The 26,405-nt window shown below is 42.0% G+C and overlaps 1 protein-coding gene across 1 annotated transcript in view; it reads right to left on the bottom strand.

The window, feature by feature from the left end:
• Window positions 1–8,207: 8,207 nt before the first annotated feature.
• The window catches only part of PHLPP1 (PH domain and leucine rich repeat protein phosphatase 1), a 66,151-nt gene continuing 47,953 nt past the window's right edge, over window positions 8,208–26,405 (bottom strand). Inside the window, exons 11-17 of the mRNA XM_018076884.1 lie at window positions 25,084–25,284; window positions 23,951–24,113; window positions 19,099–19,229; window positions 15,484–15,588; window positions 14,479–14,673; window positions 12,223–12,451; window positions 8,208–10,285 (exon numbers count right to left, since the gene is read on the bottom strand). Coding sequence (XP_017932373.1) covers window positions 9,155–10,285; window positions 12,223–12,451; window positions 14,479–14,673; window positions 15,484–15,588; window positions 19,099–19,229; window positions 23,951–24,113; window positions 25,084–25,284 — 2,155 coding nt within the window. The 3' untranslated portion in view covers window positions 8,208–9,154. The remainder of the gene's footprint in view (window positions 10,286–12,222; window positions 12,452–14,478; window positions 14,674–15,483; window positions 15,589–19,098; window positions 19,230–23,950; window positions 24,114–25,083; window positions 25,285–26,405) is intronic.

Here is a 26,405-nt window from a genome sequence, read left to right as displayed (position 1 = left end):
AATAAGCTTAACATAACCTTTATATTTCCCAAATAATTCATGTATCTGAAACTGTAAATCTGGTGCTGCTGTAAGATCTGTGTGTATTAGGGTATTGCTGTCCTGCTACAGAGCAGCTGTAAGGAGGAAGGACCTCTGTAATCATCCGCAGAAAGGAAATTTTCAGGTAAGCACAAACGAAGAGCATTCCTATTTTCTTAGTGAGTTTAAGAAAACATTCCTAGACCATATTACATTTTATCAGAGTTTAAGCTTTTTCCATTAGTTCTTCAGAAGTATTTGAGTGTATCCAAAGTGCAGAAACAACTAGGGACACAAACAAGTTGTGCAACAGCAGAAACTGAATTCAAGGCTTAGTGTTATGAAAACCTGGGATCTCAGTTTACATGGGAAACTGCTTTAAATTGATGAGAATACATACAGGGATTAGAGTACTAAAGAACACTCTGAATGGAAATTTTCTTCCATAATCCATGTATTTTACTCCCAGTGCAGACTTACCTTCATTAAAGTTATTCTTGTGGTAGTTTTCCACCACAACTTACATTCACCATAGTTAAGTAAATCTATAGATACACAGCAGACCTTCAGTAACTCCGGTTTCTCAATCACATTTGCAGAACTTGGATGTCTCCTTTTCTTTTTCAAGACTCAGGTAAGTTACTGAAGGGGACGATGACCGCATAATTTATGACAGCTGTGACATTCACTTATGACAGCTCTGACATTCGCCGTTACTCATCTCTTTCAAAACATCCACGAGAAGGTGGTGGCTCAGTGTATTGTAGCAGCTTAATGCCAGCACAGCATAAAAACTGCCACAGATGCTCACCATCACCCATTATAAATAAAACATGAGACTCCTTGCAAGGTCCGTGAGTTGTCAGTGCATTTGATGTAATAGGTTTTGGCGTGTGACAGTGCAAAATGGGCAAGTCACAGGATGCCCTTCATTGCTGCAAATGGTCTATTGATTTCTAGTGATGCCTTTTGCACCTGCTGCTGGACTCCCCAAAACTCTCAGGCAGTGTTGAAGGGCTCAAGTGAGGGAAATGCCTGCGTGTGTTTTACAGGTAATTATTTTTTCAGAAGGATGTAGAAAGGCTCGTGAGACAGATGCAGACAGGCAAGGACCACATGTTTTAAACAGGCTTTAGAAAACTCAGATGTGGTTTGGATATATTACTTTTGATACTGTAAGAGAAACTGTGTAGTGGAAGTGTTTAGGCATTTACAGGTATGTGAAAGTCTTGGTTTTTTGCTATCCTTTGCTGACTTCCAAGATAAATACGAATAATGAAAGTGCAGGAGGAAAACGGGAGGCTTGAACTTGCCCAGCTGTTAAGTGAAAATTGGAATTTCATCAGCTGTGAAGACACTGTGCATTGCATATCCATTACTCATAAGCTTCCCACTGTACCCAGCTTTACAGATTTAAGCATAGCTTTGTACTATTGTTCACACACCCACAGCACAGCAGCCCATATCTGCCAGTGTGAAGGGTGTGCCACAGTGACTTCCACATACTCAGTATTTTAGGGCAGGATTCTTGGCACAGAACGATGGAAACCATGGGACACTGAAAGAGCTGGTGACAGAATTAATGAGTTTAAGACTAAGTGGAGATTAGCTAGCATTCCTAATCACCCTGTGGGAGGAGGTAGGGGGACAAACAGTAAAAAGGATGCTTCCCTTGCTTCGGATTGCAAAACTAATTTCCCAACGAGATGGCCCTGTCACAGGATCATTAAGGTTGGAAAAGACCTCTAAGATCATCAAGTCCAGCTGTTAACCCAGCACCACTTTGTTCACCACTTAACCATGTCCTCAAGTGCCACAGCCAAATGTCTTTTGAACACTTCAGGGATGGTGACTCCATTACTTCCCTCGGCAGCCTGTTCCAAGGCCTGAACATGCTTGCAGTGAAGAAATTTTTCCTGATACTCAATCTAAACCTCCCTTAGTGCAACTTGAGGTCATTACCTCTCATCTTGTTACTTGGGAGGAGAGACTGACTCCCGCTTTGCTACAGCCTCCTTTCAGGCAGTTGTAGAGAGTGATAAGGTCTCCCCTGAGCCTCCTTTTCTTCAGGCTAAACAACTGCAGCTCCCTTAGCCGCTCCTGTAAGACTTGTGCTCCAGACCCTTCACCAGCTGCATTGCTGTTCTCTGGACATGCCCCAGCACCTGTGCAACTTAAGGGAGATTCAGATTTTTACACTGTTGTGGATCAGCTCTGATGGTGAATATTTGGCAATTTATTGGTCCAAATAAATAAGACATGCTGTGATCAAGATCTCATTGCCCATTTGCTAAGGCTACTTGAGAGTTTGCCAAGATCCTCTTCCACCTGGCAGCACTGGAGATGCTCTCCTGAGCAGTAGCAGATCTAGTTTCCCTAGTTCCCTCAGCCCTTGCACCTTTGTTCAGACTCACAGCAAATGCTTTTAAGAGTCATGAAGTTTCAGTGTGCACGACAGCTCTCAGTCTGTACGAAGCAGATGCCTGCTATGTTGGTGTTGCTGCCTTCCTGCCTTCTTTGTTCAACTGAAGGAAGACTTCTCCAGACCTCTGGTGCTCCTGCATGACTCGCACGATGGGGTGCACAAGGATGTGGGATGCGCCCATTTCACTGGCAGCCTCCGAGGCTAAAGACGCAGCAATGCTGGTCCTGTCCCGCGGTAACACGAGGGGGAGCCCTTGCAGCTTTCAATTAACGGAGACAGCAGGAATACGACTTTTCCCACTCCAAATAAAAAGGCCCAGTTCCCCATCAGAAAAATAAACAAGAGGCCTGAAAGGCGCCTCTGATCTTCTTCACAAGGAGATTGCTTCTGGTTCAAACAAGTGCAAGCCACAGACCACTGGGAGAGGGGAAGGTCAATTGGTCAATCCCTCTTCCTACACGTCCCTCTTTCTGAAGGGGTAACAGGGTGCAGGATGGAGTGGGGACATGTTTTCCCACACTGTCATTTTAAAACACTCCAAGAATGCCAGGGAAAACTTTGCTGAGTCGATCTGAATAACCCTGTGGTCAATTTTTGCCCAACAGAAATGAGAGAACAAAAAAACCTCTTTACCCCTCCTTAAATGAAACTACCACAGGTGACTTGCCAACAGGGGTCCCAGAGGTTGCTTCCAGGGAAATTTGCTGCTTTCAGGAGGACAGCTTTGGCCACTTTGAAAAGACACTGCAGGTTTTGCTCTCCCTTGCCACCCAATTTTAAATACATTTGAGCAGAGTACTTCACTACATATTCTATGCACAGGATGTCACTATATATTCTGCAATTCTAATAATATATTCTGTTTTTTAAGACCAAAGTAAGTACTAACTGCAAGCACCTACTCCAAGATTTTTTTTCCCACAAAATACTGTTGTATCACTCCTAAAGAGGAATTACAGTGAAAAAGCATCTTATTCACAAGTCACATTCTTCTGCTACACCAGTCTCCCGTCATAATTCTGCATCCCAATTTTCCTCAAAGCATCCAACAGCATACATGCAATTAGCAAAACAATCCCATCTGTTCCACAAGTCAATACTGACAACTTTACTGTTAAAATACATGTATTTCTCTTCGTGCAGCTGTGCTTAATCTGTCAAGGGGAGAAGAGCCTGCTGTGCTCAGAGCATTGTGTGGAGTGCCCAGGTTCTCATCACAGGGCTGCAAAAGTCCAGCTGGCACCGGGAGCTCCCAAAGGCCCCATCCCTGGCCACTAAAGCCCCTGGGATGCCTCTAAGTCACAGACCTCCAAAAGCACTTCCATGGAACCATTGGTTAGAGATCCCTTTTTTGTCTGTTTCCTTAAGTTTTAATGAGAGACACAGAAAAACAAGCTCAAACAAAAAAGCAAACAGGCACTAGAGGCAGTGATGAGCAGCAGGACACTGGAATTGATTCCCTAATGGGGAACATGTGGGCAGTAAGAGCCAGCTGAACCTCATCCACCAGCAGGGACTGCTTCCCAGCCTTGGGACTGCATACTTCATCCTCTCCCCCACAGCGTGAGGTGCAGGAACCCATGCTCTCTGACTGTAAACCAGGCAGCTGAATATCCTACAGCAGAAAGCCTCAGAGGCTCACCTACTCCTGGGTCTCCCTACCAGCGAGCAGATCAGTCCTGCCTGTCCTAGGTCTCTGTCACGTTGCAGTTATTATACAACAGCTTCCTCCTGGCCACAGTGCCGTCATGCTCCTGGTGAGCTCTTGCAGATTGTCTCCCTTCAGCTTACAATATTAAGAAAATATGGAAAAAGATGAGATAGCGTCTGCCTCGTTCAGATCCTGCCTCAGTCACAGCCTAGAGGGCAAGCTTAGCTCATGGCAGGAGATAAAAGGTGGGACGAGGTATCCAAGTCAACCACAGGTGATCCAAACTTGTCAGCTGAGAAAGGATGATCTAAAGGATGAACTGTTGACCTCAACAGGAATGGAAATATAAATAAAGAAGTCTGGATAAAAGCAGGGACCAATCATTTAAACCAGGGACTCAGAGCAAGCAAGGAACTTTCTCCCCACTGATGTCCTAGATAAATGGTATACTGATTCTGCCTGGGGGCTGCTGTTATCTATTAAATATTTAGGGAGTTTCCACCCCCACCTTTTGATTGATATGGCTGCAAGTAGGTTTCCTGTTCTTGGGCAGCAGATGAATTTTAACTTTCATCTTTCCATAGAAGGCAGCAGTCTTGTTAGGGAGGGCATTTGAACACTTACACCATCATGTAGGACGTGTACCCCTCACCAAAATGCAAGCAATCAAGAGGAACAGATTGGTTCAGGCAGTATTCCATGAAATCCTCACTGCAAGCAGTGCAAGCATGCAGCTAACAATTAAATCTGTAAGAAACAAATCAATTAATCCAACAATAGTGCAGTAAGTTGGCCCTGAAGCAAGTCAATTGAACTAACAAAGCAGGGCAGTAAAGCAGGTTAACAGAAAAAAAGTAAACGTAGAGTCATTTAACAGACACCAAGATGTCCTGGTTCCAGCTGAGCCCCAAAGGTATTTTTACCACCGTCTGGCCACATAGCTCCCCCTGCAGCCAAAGCTCTGAGGGACCTGACCCTATAGCACTGCTGAGAACTGCTCAGCTTGAGTGCCTTAATCTCTCAGAAAAACACATTTCTTTATTGACTGCAGGCAGTGTCCAGGGAAACTGGGATGATCAGGCTAAAGTTACTGTTCCGTTCACTCCTTTGAATCCTCTGCTTGAATCAATTCAAGCCCTTCTGCACCCCAAACCAGTAAACTCTTCACTAGGTTATCCCAATCAACATACTCAAGTGAACATTTGCAAGCCCAGACCTGCAAGGCTGCCCCCAGAAGACACCATCCATGGCTATTGCAGAGATGCAGAAATCATCCCCAAAGCCATGTGTGACATTTCATTAACACTCAGCCCCACATGGACGTGAGCTTCCAAAGCAGCTAAGTTATACTTAAAAAATACATACATATGATTTGCTAGAAAATTATGTGTGTGAGTTGTAAACGTGATGAAGCTGAGCTTGCTACAAAGAGACAAAACATATGGGGCACTGCAGTAGCAGCACATTCTCTAGCAGTGAGGGAGACAACCTACGTGGATACTGCCAATGCACTCCAAGGGCAGTAAGCCAGAGGAAGGCGATGCCACCATGGGACTGGTTACCATCAAGATGGTGGTACCACATTCTGAATGCATAAGCAGGATGCCAACAGGTTATTTATGTACAACAAATGCATTATATTAGAGCACTTTGGGCAGAAATCAAGAAAAAAGCTTTTATGGCACAACAAAAGGCTTGCATTTACAAACACAGTAGCCACTCAATTACTTCTCAATACCACCATAGCTTTCTATTATCTGCCAGGAAATAATGTATGTTCACTTCTCTGCCATCAGCCATCCACCTCCTCCTGTTCATGCATTTCTACTCGTCTCAGATATGTCTATCAGCAAGTTTCAAAGGACACGCAAGGTTTGATTATAAAGATAATGTGGCTCTACGTTTTCCCCAGCTGAAAGCCTTCCTCTCTTTTTAGCCCCCAACCTTCATTCCTGGTACAGCTGTCAAGTTCTGCAAACAAATCCATGTCTCTGAGTCTGAAAGCTCCCAGTAGGTCAAAACTGTGCAAAATATACTGTGCACGTAATCAGAAAAACATGTACAGTAGTAGTGCCTGTAGATGCAATCAATTACTTCAGCTTCAGCCCTCATGAGATAAGAACATACTAACCCCCTTCCGTGAAAGAGGACAGCAACGTCCAGAAAAATCACAAGTTGCAAAAACTGTACCTTGTTTTCCAAGTCCCAGTTTAAAGTCAGAACAAAATACCCTTTTGCCCTTGTTTAAAAATAAATGCTGAACTTTCAAAGATGCTCCAAGCCATGCAACGCACTAATCTAGTCCAATATGTTACACAAAGCCCAGCAGAGGGATGAAGTCGCCCCTGTGAATGCATCAATCCTTCACATTATGACTTGTTAAGACAGGACATTATCACAGATATCTTCTTCAAGGCAGAGGAAAAATCCAAAGGTACAGTTCCTCTGCCAAAATCCTGTCACTTTGATGCCACAGAAGCCCTGACTCCAGAATGCCATTCCCAACTACAGACGGCATGATGCGGAAAGGGGGCCAGCTTCAGTTGGGCCGTCGGTTTTGACCATCTACGCGTCAAGGAGAGAAACTGCAGTAAGCAGCTAATGCCACGGGGGCTGCCAAGTTCTTGGGAGTCTCCTTCAAATGAAGGGGAAGTCTTTATGAAGCCTATGTGCATATACTCCTACTCACATGAGAAAAGGGGAGTGTCAGTTGTCAGCACTGAGCCAAAGTTTAGCTCACGTGAAACGGTCCCCTTCCACCCCTACTCTGACCTCTGCTTCTCTCTCCGGAGTACCACATGTACAGCACACCAGAGGCACCTTATCATGAATAGAGACCACAGACTGAAGCAGGCAGATTACTCCTCCACTAGTAGTAGGAAAAGAACTGCCTTTTTTGAGTTGTTTTTTGGTGTTTTGTTTTTTTTTTTTTAGGATATAGAGAATTTTCCACCTGGCTCAGGAAACCCTAAACTTGCCTAGGCCATGATAGTGTCCTTGCTAGTTATCACCTTTAGCCTCAAGCAGCACTTGAACAGAAGGAAAAAAATAAAGATGTAACATTTTCCAAGGACAATGAATCAGTTCAGCAAAATTTGAAATATACAAACTGTTTACCAAAGAACACCTAGCAGTTACTAGCCAATAAACCATAAACTTTTTTTTGTTTAAATACATTATTTAATGAGTTTTCTTTAAAAAGATATTTTGAAGTTCAAATTACAATGAAGTACAATCTTCTAGATCTACAGTAGACAGTGCTATAAACATTTACCAAACCAGGTATTTTAATGTTTGCTCCTGTGTTGTTATTGTTATTATTTAAGTAAAAGGAACTAAAAATCTCTTGTTAACAGTAATCCTGTTCTAACTGGGCTATTTCACCCTAGAACAGAGTAAGGACAACAGCCTTTTACCACAGTCCTCTCCCAAAATACAGACCAAATGCCAAGCAGGAGCAAGACACTGTCATGATTGCATACTAATTCAGCTTTTTAAAGAGTGACAAGTGAAATGGAGCAGGTGGTTAGAGGCAATACTGAAAAAGGGTGTTGCTCCTTTCCCACAGGAATCACAAAAAGATGCCCTTTTGCTACCAAAGTCTGATTGCCATTGAACTCATGTTCATTCAGCACAGTCAAGCAAATTTGAGTTTGTGTAGGTAGTTTTGAGTTCACTTTTCTGCCTTCTCCTTATAATTTCCCCTCTTCTCTCTGTATCCAATATTTTCTTCTCCCTTTCTTATCCCTTCATCGTTTCTATCTTCAGCCTCTCAGTCCCAGTGGCATACAGCCAGAGCACCACTCCTCTTCAGTCTTCTGGAATTGTCAATACTGTGGCAAAGGGCAAATCAATAGTGCTGAACTAGTACTGACAAAGAAAAGAAGAAACGGATCAATTCCTCAGAGAGTTGTTTCTTATCTTTTAAAGGCCACTTTGTGTGGTCTTTAAATTCTGAAAGTACACATGCGCTTCTGCAGTTAGTGTAAAAATGTGATCAAGCTGAAAAAGTTTCAACACTTCTTGGTTTAACTGAGCAGCACGCTGCTAAGCCACAGCAAGCTACTCCTTGAGAGCTGCTGCTCAGCTATTCAGACATAAAAGCAGACATCAGGTGTAAATTTTATATTTATTATAACAAAAATTATGACATGTTCATTTGTGCATTCGGCTTTAATATAACTCTTGGTATGTAAATGTTCTACAGCAAATGAGCTCTATACAATCATGCTGGTTGTGGCAGCAGTAAGGAACACAAACAAAACGTGTCTGTAAAAGTAAGGAAAGAAAGAGACCGGAGGAAAAAGTGGGTTTCTATAAACAGTCTACACCACCTTGGCTCTAGCTAACTTGTACACAGCCACGCAGTCCTTCACGCTCCATGACCACAGCCCAAAGAGTCGCTTAAGAAAAAGGGTCAGTTTTTCAGGTTGTGTCCTTAATGCCAAGGCTACAAAACATGTAAGCATCACTATACAACACTGAGCTATTTACAGGAATTTCCCAATCAACTGTTCTCTCAGAGAAAATTAGTGAATCTCAGTGACTTAAGTCACCTGAAAGAGTAAAGCAACTCCTAGGAGTTAGTCTCCATATTCTACAAATGTCTATCATTTTCAAGACCAAAAAAAGCCTTTTCTCTCAAAGAAATACAGTATTACAATATTACTTAAATCATTTAGCACTGGCTACTGCCCTGCTTTTCAAACAAAACAAACAAGCCATTTTAAAAAATATTACATCATCATCTGTTTCTCAGCAATATATTAAACCTTTTTATTTTTTTTTATTTTTTTGTTTTTCTGTTTTTACACTTGATATGTTAAGGGAAGATTAACTATTTTAAACTTTACCAGTCAAGCGTCTCTAGAAGAAAGTCAATGAATATTAAACCTAACAAACTGAAAAGCTGCAGTTATCTGTAGTGGCAGGATAAGGAAAAGGAAGTATATAAAGGAAAAGGATAAGGAAAACCCCTGCTGTAATGCAAGCCCACTGGGTCTCACACTCTAGTGTCCTTATTTGTTAGTTTATTTCCGAGCAGTGAATAGAGTGGGTCATAGTGGTGTGTCGTAATAGTCTGCCAGGTGGTCCATTGGATACTGCCTCTGCTGCTGCTGCTGCTGCTGTTGTTGTTGTTGTTGTTCCTGGTGCTGCTTCATAATCTCCTTCACTTCTTCCTCAAGCTCTGGTGGGATGATGAACTGATCATCAGGATCAGGCTGTGCTGGAGCAGCAAAGTAGCCCCCAGTTTTTCTGAGTGGTGCATCCGTTGCAACTTCAATTAAGTTATGGCTCCTCTCGTGTGGTGCCACAGAACCATTGCCCCGCCGACGCCCTATTGTGCCTGTGGCAGAATATTCAGCTTTCCTGGGAAGGCCGGGCTCATCTTCATTGGCACTGATGACGATACCTTCGTCGCTGGCTTCCACCGGCACTTGGAGCAGTTGCTTCTCCTTTGCTCGGCTGCAGTGGATGTCCACCTCCACCTCCACGCGGCTGCCGTTGGTGAACACCCCCTCGATCGGCTCCTCGTCGTCGCTGTCAAGGCCGTTGTCAGAGAAGGCGCTGGAGAATGTGGCGCTGGAGAGCTGCCGCTGGAAGGAATTGGACAGGCAGACGGGGTGCAGCATGCAGCGCTGCTCCCCTGGGTAGGCGGGGCTGTTCTCATTCATGGCTACCTGGGGAGGCTCATCGGAGGCTGTGGACCCCACCTCACTGCTCATTTCGGAGGTGGAGATCTCGCTGCTGATTTCCGAAGCCATACCGCTGCTCGAAGACGGCATCCCAAGCGCATCTGTTGGCCTGTCCTTGATGACCACATTGACGGACTGGGGGAAAATGCCAGGGCTGGGAGGTGGGACCCCGTTAAGTTCGCAGCAGCAGAAGCTGTCCTCCGTCACATTGAGCTGCACCACGACAGCGCTGATACTGTCATTGCAGCCGTAACTCTGGGCCAAAGTGCAAAGCTTCTTCGCGGCTGCCAGCGCATCAGGAACGTTTCTGACTGCCTCCACTGCTTCCTCCATCGAGAGGCTGTCCCACAGGCCCTTGCTTCCCAGAATGAAGAACTCATCTTGTGGAGTTAAGGTGATGGACTGGACATGAGGACGCGGCACAACACTTGGGTGAAGGAAGGTGTACCCCAAGATTCTTGTTGAATCTGTCACACCATTCACTTTACCATCCTGAAATTAGAAAGGACAAGAAATTGGAAACAAGACAGACAAGGATACACAGTACCTGCATCTCCTTGCATTTTATTGATGGCTGTTTTTGCAGTACCCCCAATGCTGCCATTTATAGCGCCATTTAAGGAGACAAAAAAGCAAAGTAACTTGCAAGGAGAGACAGAGCTGGGATCAGAGCACAGCAAAGGGTGGTTTGCAATCCTGCACTACACCTCCTACACCTGACTGATTTGTCATCAGCATCACCTATGCACAGACCAACAAAGCAGAAGGCTGTAACAAAGAGCCATCTATTCTGGCCCTGCAGCTGCAAGAGCCAACTGGACAAATGTTTTACTAGTGAGTCAGACTTATCCCTCCTCCACCCACGATATCTGGCTTTATACAGAGCAAAGCAACACACAGCTCCATTTGATATAGGGGCAGGTCATTCAGTTATGAGTCTTCTCTTGCAGCTGTAACAATCGTAGGTTTCATCTTGGCTCATCGCTTCAGAAACAAAAGTTCATTAAAAAATACTTTAAATGAAGCATGCAAGTCAAATGTAGCAGAGAGCAAGTCTGCATGTCTCAATCAGCTGAGTTGTAGTGAAATGTTTTACATGCCCCAATTACTTACTACATTTCCACTTAGATATGACATTTCCAAATGGAGGAGGAGTAGTATCTGAAGGGAAAACATCAGTAAAAATGGACGCATTTGAGAAAAAAAATCCCATGCACGTCCGAATCCCAGAATCCTGTCCTGGTTAGAATCTAAGCTGCCAGAATAAGCAGAGCAAATGTCTGAAACAGCAAGCCTAGCTATCTGTCAGCCTGGTGGGGATAGCTGCACCCTCCTAATTGTGTGTTTGGGAAGCACAGTAAAGGTTGAGGATTTACACTCTTTGGGTCCAGCTAATAACTGTAGGGTTTATTATAAAGCGGATAACCACAGAAAAGTGAACCAAGACTAAAAAAGCTTCTTCTTTAAAACCACTCAGAAGAAATAAAACCCCATGTTGGTTTGTTAACTTTCCCATTAGAAGGTTGACAGCAGTGATAAGCCATCAAAGCACATGAAATCAGTGAGTCATCTTAAGATTCAGCACAGAAATCTCCCTTTCCCTCCACAGAACAACATAATGAGCATGCCTCGGTGATGCACACTACGTTGGAGTGACTCCCTTTCAACTTGTCACATTTGAGATCCCAGTCGTCACCTTTCCCTGGCAAGATCAATAGGCACATGACTTATTCCACACACACACACATCCCTACACACACACGTGCACACTCGGTTCTCGGGCACACAGCACTGAGTTTTCTGCCCTTTCTGAGTCCACCATTAGGAGGACTCGATATTTATCCATGTGTCACACAAAGCAAAGCAAAACTGACAGCAGTGGCTTCAAGCTTCTAAGAAGGGAACAAATAGTTTTATCCTCTCTCGTGGTTCAGCTGAGCACAGAGTGAGTTTTCCTTTTGGGCAAGTGCTCTCTTCAAGAGCAGCCTGTCAAAGGGCAGTTCTGGGAACATAGAAGCTCAGACAGCAAAGTCAGCCTGCCGGGAGCAAGGAGTCTCCTAAGGGAAGGACAGCACTGCTCCAAGTGCTCTGCCCTCTCATCCTTTTCAATTGGAGAGGCTTATCATGACAGCTCCAACACAGCAACTCCTCTCCCATTGGGAGGAGGGTGTCTGCTTTCCTGTTCCAATGCAACACACTTAAAACTGTTCACTCTCAGAAGGTAATCAAAATCTTGCATGGCAATGGGACAGAAAAACAACTTGATTGCATGGTATGAATCACCTTGAAAGGAAAAGTGCAACTCTGGAACCCATACCACGAACGCTACCTCCTAGAGGTTACTAATATCAACATGTAATTTCATGCACTGCTGTGCAAATACTCTTCAAGGAAGCTGCAAATTGCAACAGTCCCAGCTGTTCTCTAACCTCTGTGATAATGGCCTTATGCTGCTTAATCCTCTTCAGTTCTTCTTCACAACTCATCACGTAACACCTGGACAAAGGCAGAGGTTTCCCATTCCGGCAAAGAACTGTTTGGCACTTCCCCACATTTGCTGAGGTTAGCGTGAAGCATCCACCAGGGTCCATGGGATCATGTTTTATATGGCAAAGGACAGCAGAGCCTCCAAGTTTCTGTCCAGCTGTTCCAAGTTTCCTGGAATTAAACAAAACAGTGATTGTTCTTTAACGGGAAAACAAGTGTTAGGGGTACTACGGAGAAAGAGCCGCTGTTCCACAAGCATTCGGGGCATTGACTCTGTCGGATCACTGGGCCAGAAACAAAAGTCTCAACTGAAGACCGTGACACTACAGCAGAAGCACTGCAGAGATCTCACGTGCAACTTTTCAGGCAGTGTGTTATTTTCACATACGCAGATACTCAAATCTGCTCAACTTTAGAGAAAAAAAAAATCTTTGTACTTTTAAAGAATTTCAGTTGTCTCTTTTCCTTTACATCTTATAAATATTTGTTTTAAAGGTCAGATGGAGCTTTGGCTTCTGAAGCTACAGATTTTGTTATAAAAATAATAATTCTGACTGTAAAAAACCTTTACTTTTGAGCAAAAACAGAAGGCAGAGGTTCACTGTTTTGTGATGTCTTCAGAATAATGCTCTTAAAAGTATCAAATTATTAGTAAAAAAAAATCACAGTGGCTGTGAACTCCGCTGTAAGGAGTTTATGCTGTCAGGTAATAACCTATTAAATATATTCTTAGAAATGTTTAAGCCTGCTTTTTCAGCAGGAGTCACAGTGGGGGAAAAAACCTATCAATAAAATTGAAGTTTTCAGAATCCTGCCATTACAAGGTAAGTTAATTGCAATACTAGGCTGTGAAAAATCATTCATCTTTCCCAGTAGCTTGTTTACTGGGGTCTTCTCCTCTAGTAATTATAAAGCTATTGCTAATATTTCTATTAAGGCTCGGTATATCTAGTAAGAACTTCTGATTCAAAATCCTGGAGAGAATGCACGATTAAATTTGCAACCAAGCTTCAATGTGCTTTTTTAATTTATTTTTTACAAATATGCTTTAGGAGTGCTGAATATCAACTGTAAGCATCAGTGAATGGTTAAATGCAACTGGAATGAATACTATTTCTGGTTCTCCAAAGAAGTGGTTAGCTTATTTTGATTTGAGACGGGAAAAAAAAGCAGCTTGTTTTGTAGGAATGCCACATTTCTGTGAAATTGCATTAGTAACAAACCACTTAATAAGTACTTTCAATACTCAAATTTGTTATTACTTTTGAATATTTCAAGTATATGGCAACCACCTTCTCAGCTAGTAGTCTGAGGCACTGTTATAAGCCATTATGGGAAGGAAGTGTTTTCTCTCTTGTGTTTGTAAGTTTCAGTATCATCCTACTGCTTTTCTATCTCTTCCAATACAACAACTTCAGTACTTCTCCTTTCCAAAGGTGCAGCAATTCAACAATAAGCAATACTACTTTTAATTGATCCACTTCCTTAGTCTTTAAGTTGCTTATTTGCTTTCTCCTTTCTTCCTTTCTTCAATTCTCTTCGTACTCCTCCTTCACTCAGTGTCTCCCTGGGCACAATTTCTTCTTCTGTCAAGAACACCACACACAGTTTCCAAACCACTACACAAAACTACTATTACACTCACAGCTATTGTATCACAATATCTCTGGATGGGTCCTGCTCAAATGATATTCTAAGGCCAAAGGGATTTCTAAGGAGTCAAACTATCTGTTTTAAATAGCTGTGTAGCCTTAAATAACCCGAATTGGTAGAGAGAAACAGAAAGAGTGAGTCCAGACTTTCAGGCAGCAGTAGTACGGAAGTTTAAAAAGATGATCAAGACATTCACAACACTGACTTGATTATGGCCAATTGTGAACGGTAAGACTTAGAAAATACACAAAAAAAGAATAGACCTCCACCCACCACTTAGTCATGGGCATTTAGTAATTTTGCAGGTGAGTTGGAGTTTTTCTTGTTTGGCTGGGGAGGTGTTGGGGTTTTTGTCCCCACACCTGAAAGGAACAGAGAGCAATATTCACAAAACAAGCAATAAAAGAAAACGCTGTAGCCAGATACCAAGGCTTTTTCCCACCCCTCACATTTCTTTGAAGCAAGAGCAGGTGTCTGATCTGAAAGCAAACAACCTGCCCAGTGAGCACAGCCAAGGCAAAAAACGCTTCAGATCCAAGACTCACCTCTGCATAACAATGAAAGTGTTGATCATGTATTCCTCCTCATTCTTTGTTTTCTGTAGCTCTTCTGCTAAGATGTCACTCATGGTGCACTGCAGCAAATACGGCACTTCCACATTGCGGTCACCGTCAAAAACACCATAAAGTGCCTCCCGGTTGTCGCAGAAGTTGTTGGCTGAAAGTGCTGCCACACACAGCCTAGTGAAAAAATGAAGCAGGAGAACATCATGGATATATCCCACTATTAGTTTAATAGTCGATAAATTAATTAGTTTAATTGGAGACAAGTCAGGCCCATCAACAGTGCTAAGATGGGGCGGAAACTATACTGGAAGTTCAAGCCAAGCACTAAACATTCTTCCTCCTTTTCAGCACGTGAACTAGTCCCTTATTTGCAGAAAAAGGGGGGAAAGTATCCCTGAAACACCAATTTAAATTGCACTTGCTCCTCTAAAAGCCATCTTTGGGACCAAGTTGTGTGTTAAATCATTAAACAGTTGGTAAAGGCTTGCTGGCACTTGCTACAGAAACCTGGGTAGTAAAGGATTTCTCAAAAGGTATTTGAGGCACAAAGATTAATCACATTGCTCTTATACATTATTTGTCAAGTGCTGCCTTAATCACAGGAGTGTCACACACTGTGAATATTCAGAGTTTTGGCCATTCTGTCTCTTCCTTTAGTATCTCTGATTTGCTTGGTAAACATCCTTTGGTTGAAGATAAAGAAGCTTTGCAAAGAAGAAAATGCTTTCAAACACTCAAATCTTTTGCAAGTACCGGAGTCTTGCACAGACCAAATGTGTCGGCTACACTTGTATCTTAGCAACTTCCCTAACAAAGACCAAAGTGGAGAGCCAAGCAGGGGCTTGGTATACAAATGCAGAGTTGTGGCATGGCCTCTGCCTCTGCGAGCCCCAAAACTTTCACTGAAAAAGGATTTCTTTATCTTGGCATAGAGGGACTCTGCTGTTAAAGTGCCCATGTAACAAAACCCACACCAGGTCATACTTGTTCTTAACGCCGGATGCCTCCGTGTACCCGTGACTCCACACTGCCGGCGCTCCTGAAGCGTCACCGGCTGAGGGCTGGTCGATCTTGAAGCAGCGAATATTGCTGCAGGGAGAAAAGAAAGGGGAAAGATGCACTTAAAACGTGAAGAAAATACCTTTTTCTACTCTCCCAGTTCTCAGTAATAACATTTAATAGAAGAAAATGAAACAGGACATCCAAAATGGTTACCTTTATGTGCCTGTATACAACAAACAATGCCTCTGACAGCCTCTTATGAGGGTGGCAGCTGCACTATTTTGCTTAGCTGGTTTTTCTTTCCCTGCCCTCACCCCAAGCTATTCGTTTCAAACCTGGCCCTGTAGGAATACAAAGCAAATTTGTCACTAGCTTGATGAAAGCCAGTAGAGGGGGGTGACTTTTTTTAACTTATACATCTCTCCCGCCCATTCTAACAACAAGTCTCTGCACTCTTTTCATTGTACTCAAATGAAATATCCTGTATGACCCACAGCATCCCCTAAATGGAAGAAAAAAAAATTATTTAGAAACAACAACATGTAGTAACAGCCTTTCATGAAAACACCCACAAAACTGAAATTAGCTCCATCCTGGTCCTGCATCAACCTGCAAGAGCCAGCCTGTGGTCCTGACAGCAGGCAACAGCCCTTCTGCCTTCCCCAGTTGTGCAGTCCAATTTTACTTACGCCCTTGATCCTCTACCCTGCAATTTACTACCAACATAGCCTTTAGCCTGAATTTCAAGTATCTCACGGAGCATAGTTAAGATTTAAAAAGGGTCCAGCCCTCTCTGTTTATACCTCACAGCCCTGCTTTTCTGGGGAGAGATGACCTACCCCCTGCTCCCTACTGCTCTTTTCCAAAGGCAGGAAAAGTGAGCTCCCCACACACTGCTGAGACTTCAAAGGCACCTGAACCTTTCATGAACCAAAAGAAACATAAAAGGACACAAGCAGAAAGGTCTAACTGTTCACTCTGAGCATTCATTTTTTCTCTATCCAAATCCCTACCTGACCTGAACACACAGAAAAGTCTTTTCAGAATTGCACAGCCTTCCTCAAATAACCTGAAGTACTGTCACGTGCAGTTCGATTTCTTCTATGTTAATAGCCAGGATGTACATCAGCGAGGGCAGATTAAAAGCAAACAAATTACATAAATAATGTTAGAACCACTTTGGTTTTAAGTTTTTGGTTCTGCAGCCCTCCATGTGGCAAACAGGAGGCAAACATCTTGCCACAAGCATTAGAAGAGATTATCTAACCCCCAACCAGACTAGAAACCTGGATGTCTTCTAAAGTAGCAGAGATTCTAATTCTGTCTGCACCTGCAAAGAAGTACACACATAAGCAAACACTCTTTCTTTGCAGACTTCTCACACAGTGAGGCACTTATCTCTAGAGCACAGGAACTTGAGTCAAAAAGGTTTCTGTTTCTTTTTTTAACTGGATTGACTGACCATTGATTCCTAGGCAGGTCAAGGACCCAAACTTGTCTCAAGGCTTCCCAGCAGTGGTGAAAAAAAAAAGATTCCTTAACGCACTGCTTTCAGCCTCCTTAGTAGCACCACCACAAACAGACCAGAAAGGAATGATATCCAGCAGCACATCCTATGCAGGCAATATGGGCTAAGGCTTCTGAACAGCATGGTTTATTTCCCCCCTTAATTTAAAATGACTGTTACAATTGAACTAGATACTCTTTCCTAGAAATCGGAGTAGCAGCATTTATTTTTTGTTGTTGTTGTTCTTTTTCATTTTAATTGCTACTGAAAATTCTTACATCCACTAAATCCCTTGGCAACATCCTCCTAAGCATGAAAGCATCCTTTAAGATCTCCACACATATTAAAAAAGCAAGCATGCATGACAGGACTCTTCTTCTCACCAGCACTGAGAATACATATTAACCTACTACCTGCTTCAATCTTGCCAGGGCACAGATGGAGAGCTGCCTTTCACATGCAGAAGGAAGATATAAAAAGTATCAAGTGCACAAGTATTTTTGTGCCTGCCAGGAAAATCAAGTGAAAGAAGTGCCTCCTCCCTCACAGTCAATTATAGCAGTATACCATAGAAGTCAGAGTAGCATATCAGTATAGACTGAAACACCTGACTGCAGCAAATGAATATTAGTGAACAGAACAGATCTGAAGTCTTCAGAATAATTTATTTTAAAAAATTAAACAAAACTAAAAAAAAAAAAACCACCCTCAACCCCTCCAAACAAATAATCAAGCAAAATGTGCATACAAGGGGAAAAAAGTTTTCTGTGAATTAAGAACCACATATTTGCCAGTGAAAATACGACATGTAACTGGGCCACACTTCTCTTCAACTACTTAGGATTTCAATTTGTACAATAATGCTACAATGCATGATGCCTGAACACTAACATGACAAGAAACTGGGTGTCCATCTTGTCTGCTGGGTTATACACGACAAAAGCTGATATTTCACTTTAAGTTTTGATACAATTCATTAACTGTGTAAAACACATCTTTTTCCCCCTATGAACCAGAGCAAAATTACACACTACTTCTGCAACAAGATTTCCTGTATGCAATAAAGTAGCTCTTAAAATAGAGGAATGCCCCTTTTTTCACTGTCTGCTGCAGAACATGGACTCTTATCTGTGAAAACTCACATTTCCACTTATATTTTGTAAAACCTGCTGATTCAAGCTAAAAGCAAACTCACACCATAAGATTCCCTTACTTGCACAACAGATGAGGTTTACTACTCCAGTGTCTGCTCTTAACCATTTAAAAGAAAACAGCATGAAGCAACTGATCAACCCCTAAAAAGTAAATCAATCCTCCTTGAAACCATTCAATATTTAAGAATCGAAGAGACTTAGAAGGAAACCTGGAGCTGGTGCAGTTCCCTAAAGGACAAAAGAAAAGGTCAAGGCAGCACCACTATCCACAGATGATCTGGTTTAGTGCAACAGCTTCCCAACACACTGCAGAACAAGGCACAAGGTGAATTTCAGTTATGGATGACACTTAAGTGAGGGCAGGAAACAAACAGGTAAACAGGAAGGAAAATGAGGGTCCCAAAGCAAAGGAACTAGTTTTGCTGCAAACAGAGTGGGAGATGTGAGTCTTCATGAGAGGTTTAAATATGAAAAATTTAAAATTTCTAGGACAAAAGCAGAGAGGTATGAAGGGTAGCAAGAAACAGTATGTGAAGAGCTAAAAAGAGCACAATGGCAAAGAGACCCAAGCAGATAAATGTGAAGAAAGAAAAAGCAGGCAGCTACTGGCATCTCCAGAGTGGTACAAAATCGGTCTTTTTGTTGAATCTGTTGTCAGAAGTAAAATGGAGATCAAACTGGTCCAATAGTGGTTAACCCAGACTAGCAGAAGCCTCCAGGAGTTACAGCTGAAAGCAATTGCACTGGAGAAAATAAAGTCATCCTCTTCAAGGAAGCAGCAATTTCTGACCTATCCACATAGTCTGTTACTTTCCGATCCACTGACAACAGGAAGACATTCTCCTTACGGGAGATACACACTTCTGTGTATTGTGGTTTTCTCACATCCTAGGGACAGAAGTTTTCTGCCCTTTCCCCCTCTGTAAAGTAACTTACTTCAGCAGCTCTAGGGTTTTGTGATCCAGGGCTAATCTGGGATTTCCAGTCAGGTCCAGCTCTTGCAGTTTTGGAGGCAGGTTTTCAGGCAATGTGACTTCACTCAGTTCATTGCAGCTTAGATCCACACACTGCAAAAGGAAAGCAGCCAAAAAAGAAGAGAATTCAGCTGTCATCAAGATCATACAAATTTTGATTAAATGCAGTAATGGACATTTTTTGAACAATAAAGGTTGCAACCATTCATTTAGGTAAGTGGTTCTTACAAAAGAAATTCATATGACATTTAGCCATCTTGCTAGGGACACCTAGAAATATGTTCCCTCCATTTCCATCTATAGTCAGGTGCCATCTTGTTACAAAACCACTAAGTTTTGTCTGCTCTTCACAGACAAAAAGATTGTCAGTGGATTTTCAAAGTATTTAAGAAAACATGTTATTGATGAAAATAGTCTTTTAATAGATAAAGGAAACAGAGATAAGTACAGCTGGGGCCTCTAAGTCATGGGCATAGCAGTCCCTCCTCCAAAGTCAGTTTAAACCAGCATGAGTATGAGCATGCTCCCAGGAGTTCAGTATTTACTGAGGGATATTAAAATAAGGAGAGTTATTCGTGTATGTGGAGGGGAGGAGTAGAGGGGGGAAAGGAAAAAACACCGTGCTGTTTTAAACATGGTTTTAATTTGTGTCATCTTAGATGGAGTCATATTAAATATGAAGTCAATAAAATGAGTGAAAAAAAAAGTTTAAATATTTCAGAAAAAATGATACAAAACAGCAGAGCAACTTGCAGGCTACCCACCAGCTAAGCACAAATTAGCTAGAACAAGTGCACTAGAATGACAAAATCCCTAAACAAACATTGTTTAAAGCTGCATATCCAGATGAAAGTCAATACATGAGGAAAAATAGGGTATTTGGGAACAAAATCAACTCTCCAAATGCTGTTTCAGGATGACCAGTATAGTAAGCACCAAAAGCTGCAAAAATGTAATTCTGAGAGGACAGAACAAGTTGGTATTTAACAGAGGACAGAAAAACTATCCACATCTTTCTGAAAGACCATTTTCTACTTTCAAGCTGCAAAAAGGGAAAGACTTCAGAAACTTTAATAAAAAAGCTGAAAGGGGCAGAGGGAGACTTTTCCTAACTGTACATTTTGACCATTACGTAATAACCATCGATACAAGAGAGGCACTTTCATTTTTGTAGGTGTATACAAAGACATTGGGTCCTGAGCTGGAAGAAGGCATGGGATTAACCTAGTAAATTCTGGAAACGAAAAATCTCCAAACACTTTATTAAATAAGCACAACGGAAATAAATTTCTGACCCAAATCTTGAATCTCGAGATTGTCTAATATGGAGGCTTTATTATCTATCAAGAACAAACTGCTGACGTTATCTAAGCCTGATAAGGAAATCAAAGTCTAAATCTGTCACGCTAACAAAATAGTAGACAGCTTAACAGCAGTTATTCCAGCGAGGTTTTTGACTCTGCACAACTTCTTGCTGCTTCCAGAGAGCCAGTAATTACTTTGCAGATTAAGAAAGCTGCCAGCAGTTGCTGTGTTCAACACCTCAATGCTATTACAAATTTGATGGAAGAGCATGCCGGAATGAAAAATACAAATACAATAATTTAACTGTTCTCCTTAAATGCCCAGCGTGCCAAAGATAGCAACACTCTACAGCAGATCCCTTGGTCCCTAGGCACTATGAAGATAGCTTATTTATCAGGTTGGGTTTTCTTAGGTATCACTTGTACTGTTTGAAGAATAGGCTAAGAGGAACTTGTTGCAGATCTGTGTTAAATTTAGCCCTTATTCTACTCCCCAGGCAAGCAGGAAAGTCTACATCCTAACCGATCCCAACTTCCTCATGCATGAAATGCAAGCTGGTTTTGCCCCACCCATGCAGCACCAGACAAACAACTCCTGCAACTGCACACAGGATTTTGTGCTTGATAGGCTAGCTGAAAGACAGAGTTTAACAGTCAGCATTTGCTTATGCTGCATCCACAGCTTTTTAACTGCTGTGTTCAAGGCTGGAAGGGACTTCAGTTATTTCCAGTTGTGACTGAAGGTAACCATACCCATATTAACCTGTTTAGCTAGGAGAAAAACTACCAAAGATCAAGAGTTTTGTTTTCAAGGTGTTACTGCTACTAGATCTTCACTTATTGCAGATCTCAATCTAATTATCCTGCAAAAGATAAGCTTGATCAAAAATGGTGACCAAAAAAAACCCTCTGTATCACCCTCAGCACAGCAGCCCAGCAAGACAACCATGAATAGAAGCAACTCATCAGTCAACAAAAACTGGATGATAAAGTAAAGTGAGGTCTCGGCTGGGAAAAGCAAGCCCAGGTTGCTACACTCTACAGAAACAGTAAGGACTAGTCAATTGTTTGAGTGCACAAGAACACAAGGACAACGGATAACCATTTCAAAATCATCCTTTTTTATTTTCTAAGGCAAGGAATTGCAGTCAAACAACAGCTGCAAGGCAGTGTTTGCTGGGGCATTGACTCAGGTGTGTGTGCTTCCAGCTGCTCAGCCACTCACAGAAGATATTTCAGTGCACAGAGATAAACATGACAGTATAAATACCTGTCATAAAAAAAAATAAAACCCCTAAAATATGTATTGGGCAAGATATTTCAGAGACATCCCCTGGGCTCTTTAGAAGAGGGCAACACAACTTCTGTGGCCTTGGAAAAGGCTACAGAGTGTATAAAAAAGTGTGTAAAAAAGGCTTAGAGTAAATTATATTGCCAAAATGACCTTGCGTCTGGAAATCCTGGAGTTGTTGCAACTGTAAAAGCATCATCATTTATACTAATTTTCTTCTGAAATCATTTTAGACAGCACAGTAACTGCTGCTACTAACTGTTCCAGTAATACTGACACCAAAACCATAATATGTCAGCCTCCCAGGCTAATTAAATACAAAAGCAAAACAGCCATTACCTCAGGTAACAGAGTTTTCCCAGGAGTTTAGAGTGTTTGAATGACACTTCAGTTGTCATTCAAATTAACCATCAAATATGATATATGCACAGAGGTGACATCAGACTATATGACTTTGTGCTTTGCTATAAGCAAGCTTATTTCACCAAATGACCAAATCCATACTTAAAGCAATGAATTCCAAACTTACTTTGGCACATTTTCAATGCTCTCATGTATCTAAGAAGGAGCTCGGGTAAGGCCAAGTAAAGGATATAGGCAATCAGCACAAGCTTAATTCCAAACTGATAAACACCAACCCTGACCTAGAGAAACCGCCAATAGGCCAGAAAAACTCCTATACCCAACACAGCACATTCCCATCTGGTAATTTACATCTCATGTAAGTCAAAACTCTGGAGTACTGACCAGGCATTGTCCTTCCACAAAGGTGGAGTCAAAGAACTCTATGCCCTCTCAGATGAAGCCACACACGCTATCCCTGCGTTCCCAAAACACTTGGTGACGTCCACACCTCTTTCTTCTGCTAAAGAGAACTAAATAACCATAGGAAACCAGCAGGAAGAAACTGTTAGGTCTTCCAAGAGCATTTTTGCTGCTCAATGTCACTGAGTAGCACTTTGAACATGATGCTTCTATAAAGCATTCAGCTTTCCCCAAGATGCATGAACAAAAGGGAAAAGGTGACTGTTCCCTATCAGCATGTTTACATTATCTTTTTGTTTTGTTTTGTTAACACCACCCTCATATTTTTAAAGAAATGTTTACTGTGCGGAGCCTCACTCCCCCACCCCAATTCTTCCTCTAAGAAAAAAGGCTTTACTTCTGATTGATTCTAAATGGCCCTCTGCTTCCTCTGGCCATTGTTCCAAAGAGGGAGGAGTATTCAGAAACCCACAAGTTTGTTTGAGATTTCCTGGCTAAAACCACAAAGCTCATCTTTACATGTACTCGCTTGTCCAACAGAATTATTGCTCCTGCTGCTTTCCATGACCCCAGACACTGAGGCATACACGTCAGGCTGGGAACTTAGCCTTTTGACTTCACAGAGCGCCAGAAGGACACTTAAGTTGTTTTGAGTCCATGAATAGGTAATCAGTTCTCAGCCTCAGAGAATGACAGATTTTTCTGCTGTATCACAAGATTTGTATGCTGTGAGATAACCGTCTCCCAGCTCTGGCCAGAAGAAAAGAACGCACAGCGCGAACTATTCTGCACTAGTCAGGTGAGAAGCAGAAACTCGATTCACAAAAGGTAAGCGGCAGTGTTCATCAGTGTGGTCAAGCAAAGAATGTGCCCCACAAAAAGAAGTGTCAGGAAATGTACAGAATTACTTCTGGAAACACATACAAGAAATGAATTAAGTATTCTCCCCATTGTACAGAACATGACTGCAATTAGGAAAATGAAAGTAGCTTGCCTAAATACTCAAATCCCATGCTCCTGGAATTTATCTCTGTCCCCAAGGCCTATCATATTTTGCAGCTTCAGCGGTTTTTAACATGTGCTCTAAACAAAGTCCATTCCTACACAATCAACCAATTGCCAAGGCAGTAACAGTTAATTATCCATAGCTCTTGCCAAATGTTTAAGTCGTATCAAAACAGATTGTCACAAGAAGACAATTAACACTTATTTGGCAGAGAAGATACAATCTAATGAAGGTAAGCGTAAATCAGATTTTGAGGTTCCTCTTCCATTTCACTCTGAGGCTGCACAGGGGCAAATATTTTGCATATGACTTCAGAGGAGAAAGCAGCTGTCAGATCTCCATAATTTCTGAGAATATACTATCCCATAGCAATGAGAGACCCAAGGGGAGAACAAAATTGGTAAAATCACATTACGCTTGCTTCTTCCAAAGCACATTCATTCCATACCTTTATTTCAGAAAGCTGCATGACTTCTGGGAAGACTTCAATGCAGTTGGAGTGAGCAATTACAGTATGCATACGTCTGCAATTCATGATGGTTGTTGGAATGGCTTTCAGTTTGTTCCCACTAATATCAATTTCCTCCAACTCTTCTAGCTTGGCCATTTTGCTATGAAAACAAAAATTTGAGAATTCTTCTTTTAACAGACATGCATATTTTATTTTGAAGTGGCAATAAGAGCAGTGGTTTTCATTATTTTAAGAAAACAAAATCATAGACTTTGACTCTTGTTCACAGCAGTGCCTGTCGCCTCTCCTCACACAGATGCTAACACAGTTTTGGAACAAAATGTGTATTCCTTCTAGTGTTTGTTAATGCTACCTTTCAGATTACTTACTTTGCTTACATTGCCCCTGCTCACCAGCTCACTTTCACTCTTTTTCCTCCCTTCTTTCCCTTTCGTTTTACCCCAGTTTCTCATTCCATCTCAAATTTTCCCCTCCACTGTCTAGCATCTCAGCCCTTCCCCCTAAGTTCATCTCCATCCCTCCCCCTTGTCACTGAAGCCTAGATGCTCAGAACATCACACAAGGACAGAGATGTCTTTTCCATTATTTATTGGCAACTCTTTTCCAAGATCGTACCCCATCAGTTTTACAGCACATCTTACACTTGAAAGACTTCTGATTAAAACAGGCAGAATCTCCTTCAGGAGTTGAGAGGATTTTTCCCTAGTGTAGTGTAGTTCACTTTGAGAAGACATTTCCAGACCGTTATGCTCACTAATCTCTTGCGAGGAGAAGCCCACCAGGTGTAAGCAAAGTGACCAAGACAGGTAAAACAAAAGACCTCCTAGCTCAACTTCCAAAAGCAAAGTGTGGCCATGCTGAATTAGTCCAGCTGAAAAGAGTTTCAAGCGTCATTAAAACACACCAACCAACATGCAGCCTTGCTTGACTGTGTACTGCAAGAGAGGGTAGCAATGTGCAAGAGGACATAAGCAGGTGAATCCACCCACTGCAGTACCACTACATTCAAAATACAGCCTATGCCACCACATTTCTGTGCAATTTAGTTCTTGCTGTGAAAATATTTCACGATGCCCACCCACCAGTGGGCCAGAGGCAGTGAAACTTACCTTGCAGGGAAGCTCTGTAGGCGATTGTAAGCCATGTGCAAGATTTTCAGGTGTGGGTGGCCTGTTAACAAGGGTACACATTTATCTGTGAGGTTGTTATTGGTCAAATACAACTCCTGCAAGATGCTGTGGGTTTCTTCAGAAAGGGTGGCTGGAGGAAGCATTTCCAGTTTGTTGGCAGAGGCATTAAGAAATCTCAGGCTGCAAAGAGAAGTTACATAAGGGAGTTCAGTGAAACATCCTGCAGGTTTTGTCTAGAAGTATAAATAAAAATCTCTATTTTTAAGAGGTAACTTAAGATAGTTATAAAGTAAAGGTCAAAAGCAACAAGTTCACAACAACAGACAGAAAGACCAAAAGTCTAGCACTATAAGAACAAAACTTCTGATTGTGTTTTTAAATGACCACATTTGTAAGAACAAAACATCAGCAAAATGAGTATGTCAGAATGCCTCTATTCTGTTATCAAGACCTCAGTACCTCCAACATTACTACATACGTACCTACAGGTTATAGCAATAATAAACCACATAATTTCCATTTTCATTACACATAAAAACGAATTCTGTATTCATCATAAATGAATCATGAGAGCATAGCTGCCTTTTAAGTGACTAAACAAGTCAATGGTAAAAAAAGTCAGCCAACGTTTCAGTATTTTAAATACTGTCTAGGGTGCAGACAGTATTTTGTTTAAACCTGCAGGCCTGAAAGCAACTACGAAATATGAAAAAGTACTCTTTGAATATTTGGATAGCTAAAGATGTACCAAGCACAACAAAAAACAAAGCCTGAGACGAAGCAGTAATTTGCCTTTCAGATTTTAAAGAGACAGTGCTAGTAGTTAATTAAATTTAAAAAGTTATATACTTGCTTGCTGATGTGTGCAGCAAGACAGTCAGATCTCTGTGTAGTTTCTCAGTGCCCTTCCCCTGTTCCCCAAAAGCAGCAGAAGCCCATGTCAAGTATATTTTTGCAGTCCCACTGCAAGCAGCAAGGACTGAAGAAGCACAGAAATGGAGTTATTGTTTCTCCCCCAAAGGACTTTTTCCAGGACAGGAACAAGACTTGCTGAGGTATAGGCACTGCCCATTCCTGCCAGTGAAGTTCTGTGGGCAGAGGATTCATGCTTGTTAGGGGAGTTTGGTGATCACAGCAGCAGTGTAGCTATCTTGAGGGCTAGACTTAGACAGTTATTCCAAAGACATGGAAAAATAAACTATTTATCCTTTGGTAACCAACTTTGGCATAACCATGCCTTTTCAGCAGAAATATGACCTCCCTTCCTCCTGTTTTCGGAAACGGCTCCCTCAGAGCGATAC

Source organism: Manacus vitellinus, unplaced genomic scaffold (genome assembly GCF_001715985.3).
Source record: "Manacus vitellinus isolate BGI_N305 unplaced genomic scaffold, ASM171598v3 scaffold_33_pilon, whole genome shotgun sequence".
NCBI lineage: Eukaryota > Metazoa > Chordata > Aves > Passeriformes > Pipridae > Manacus > Manacus vitellinus.
This window is presented reverse-complemented; position numbering and strand designations above follow the sequence as displayed.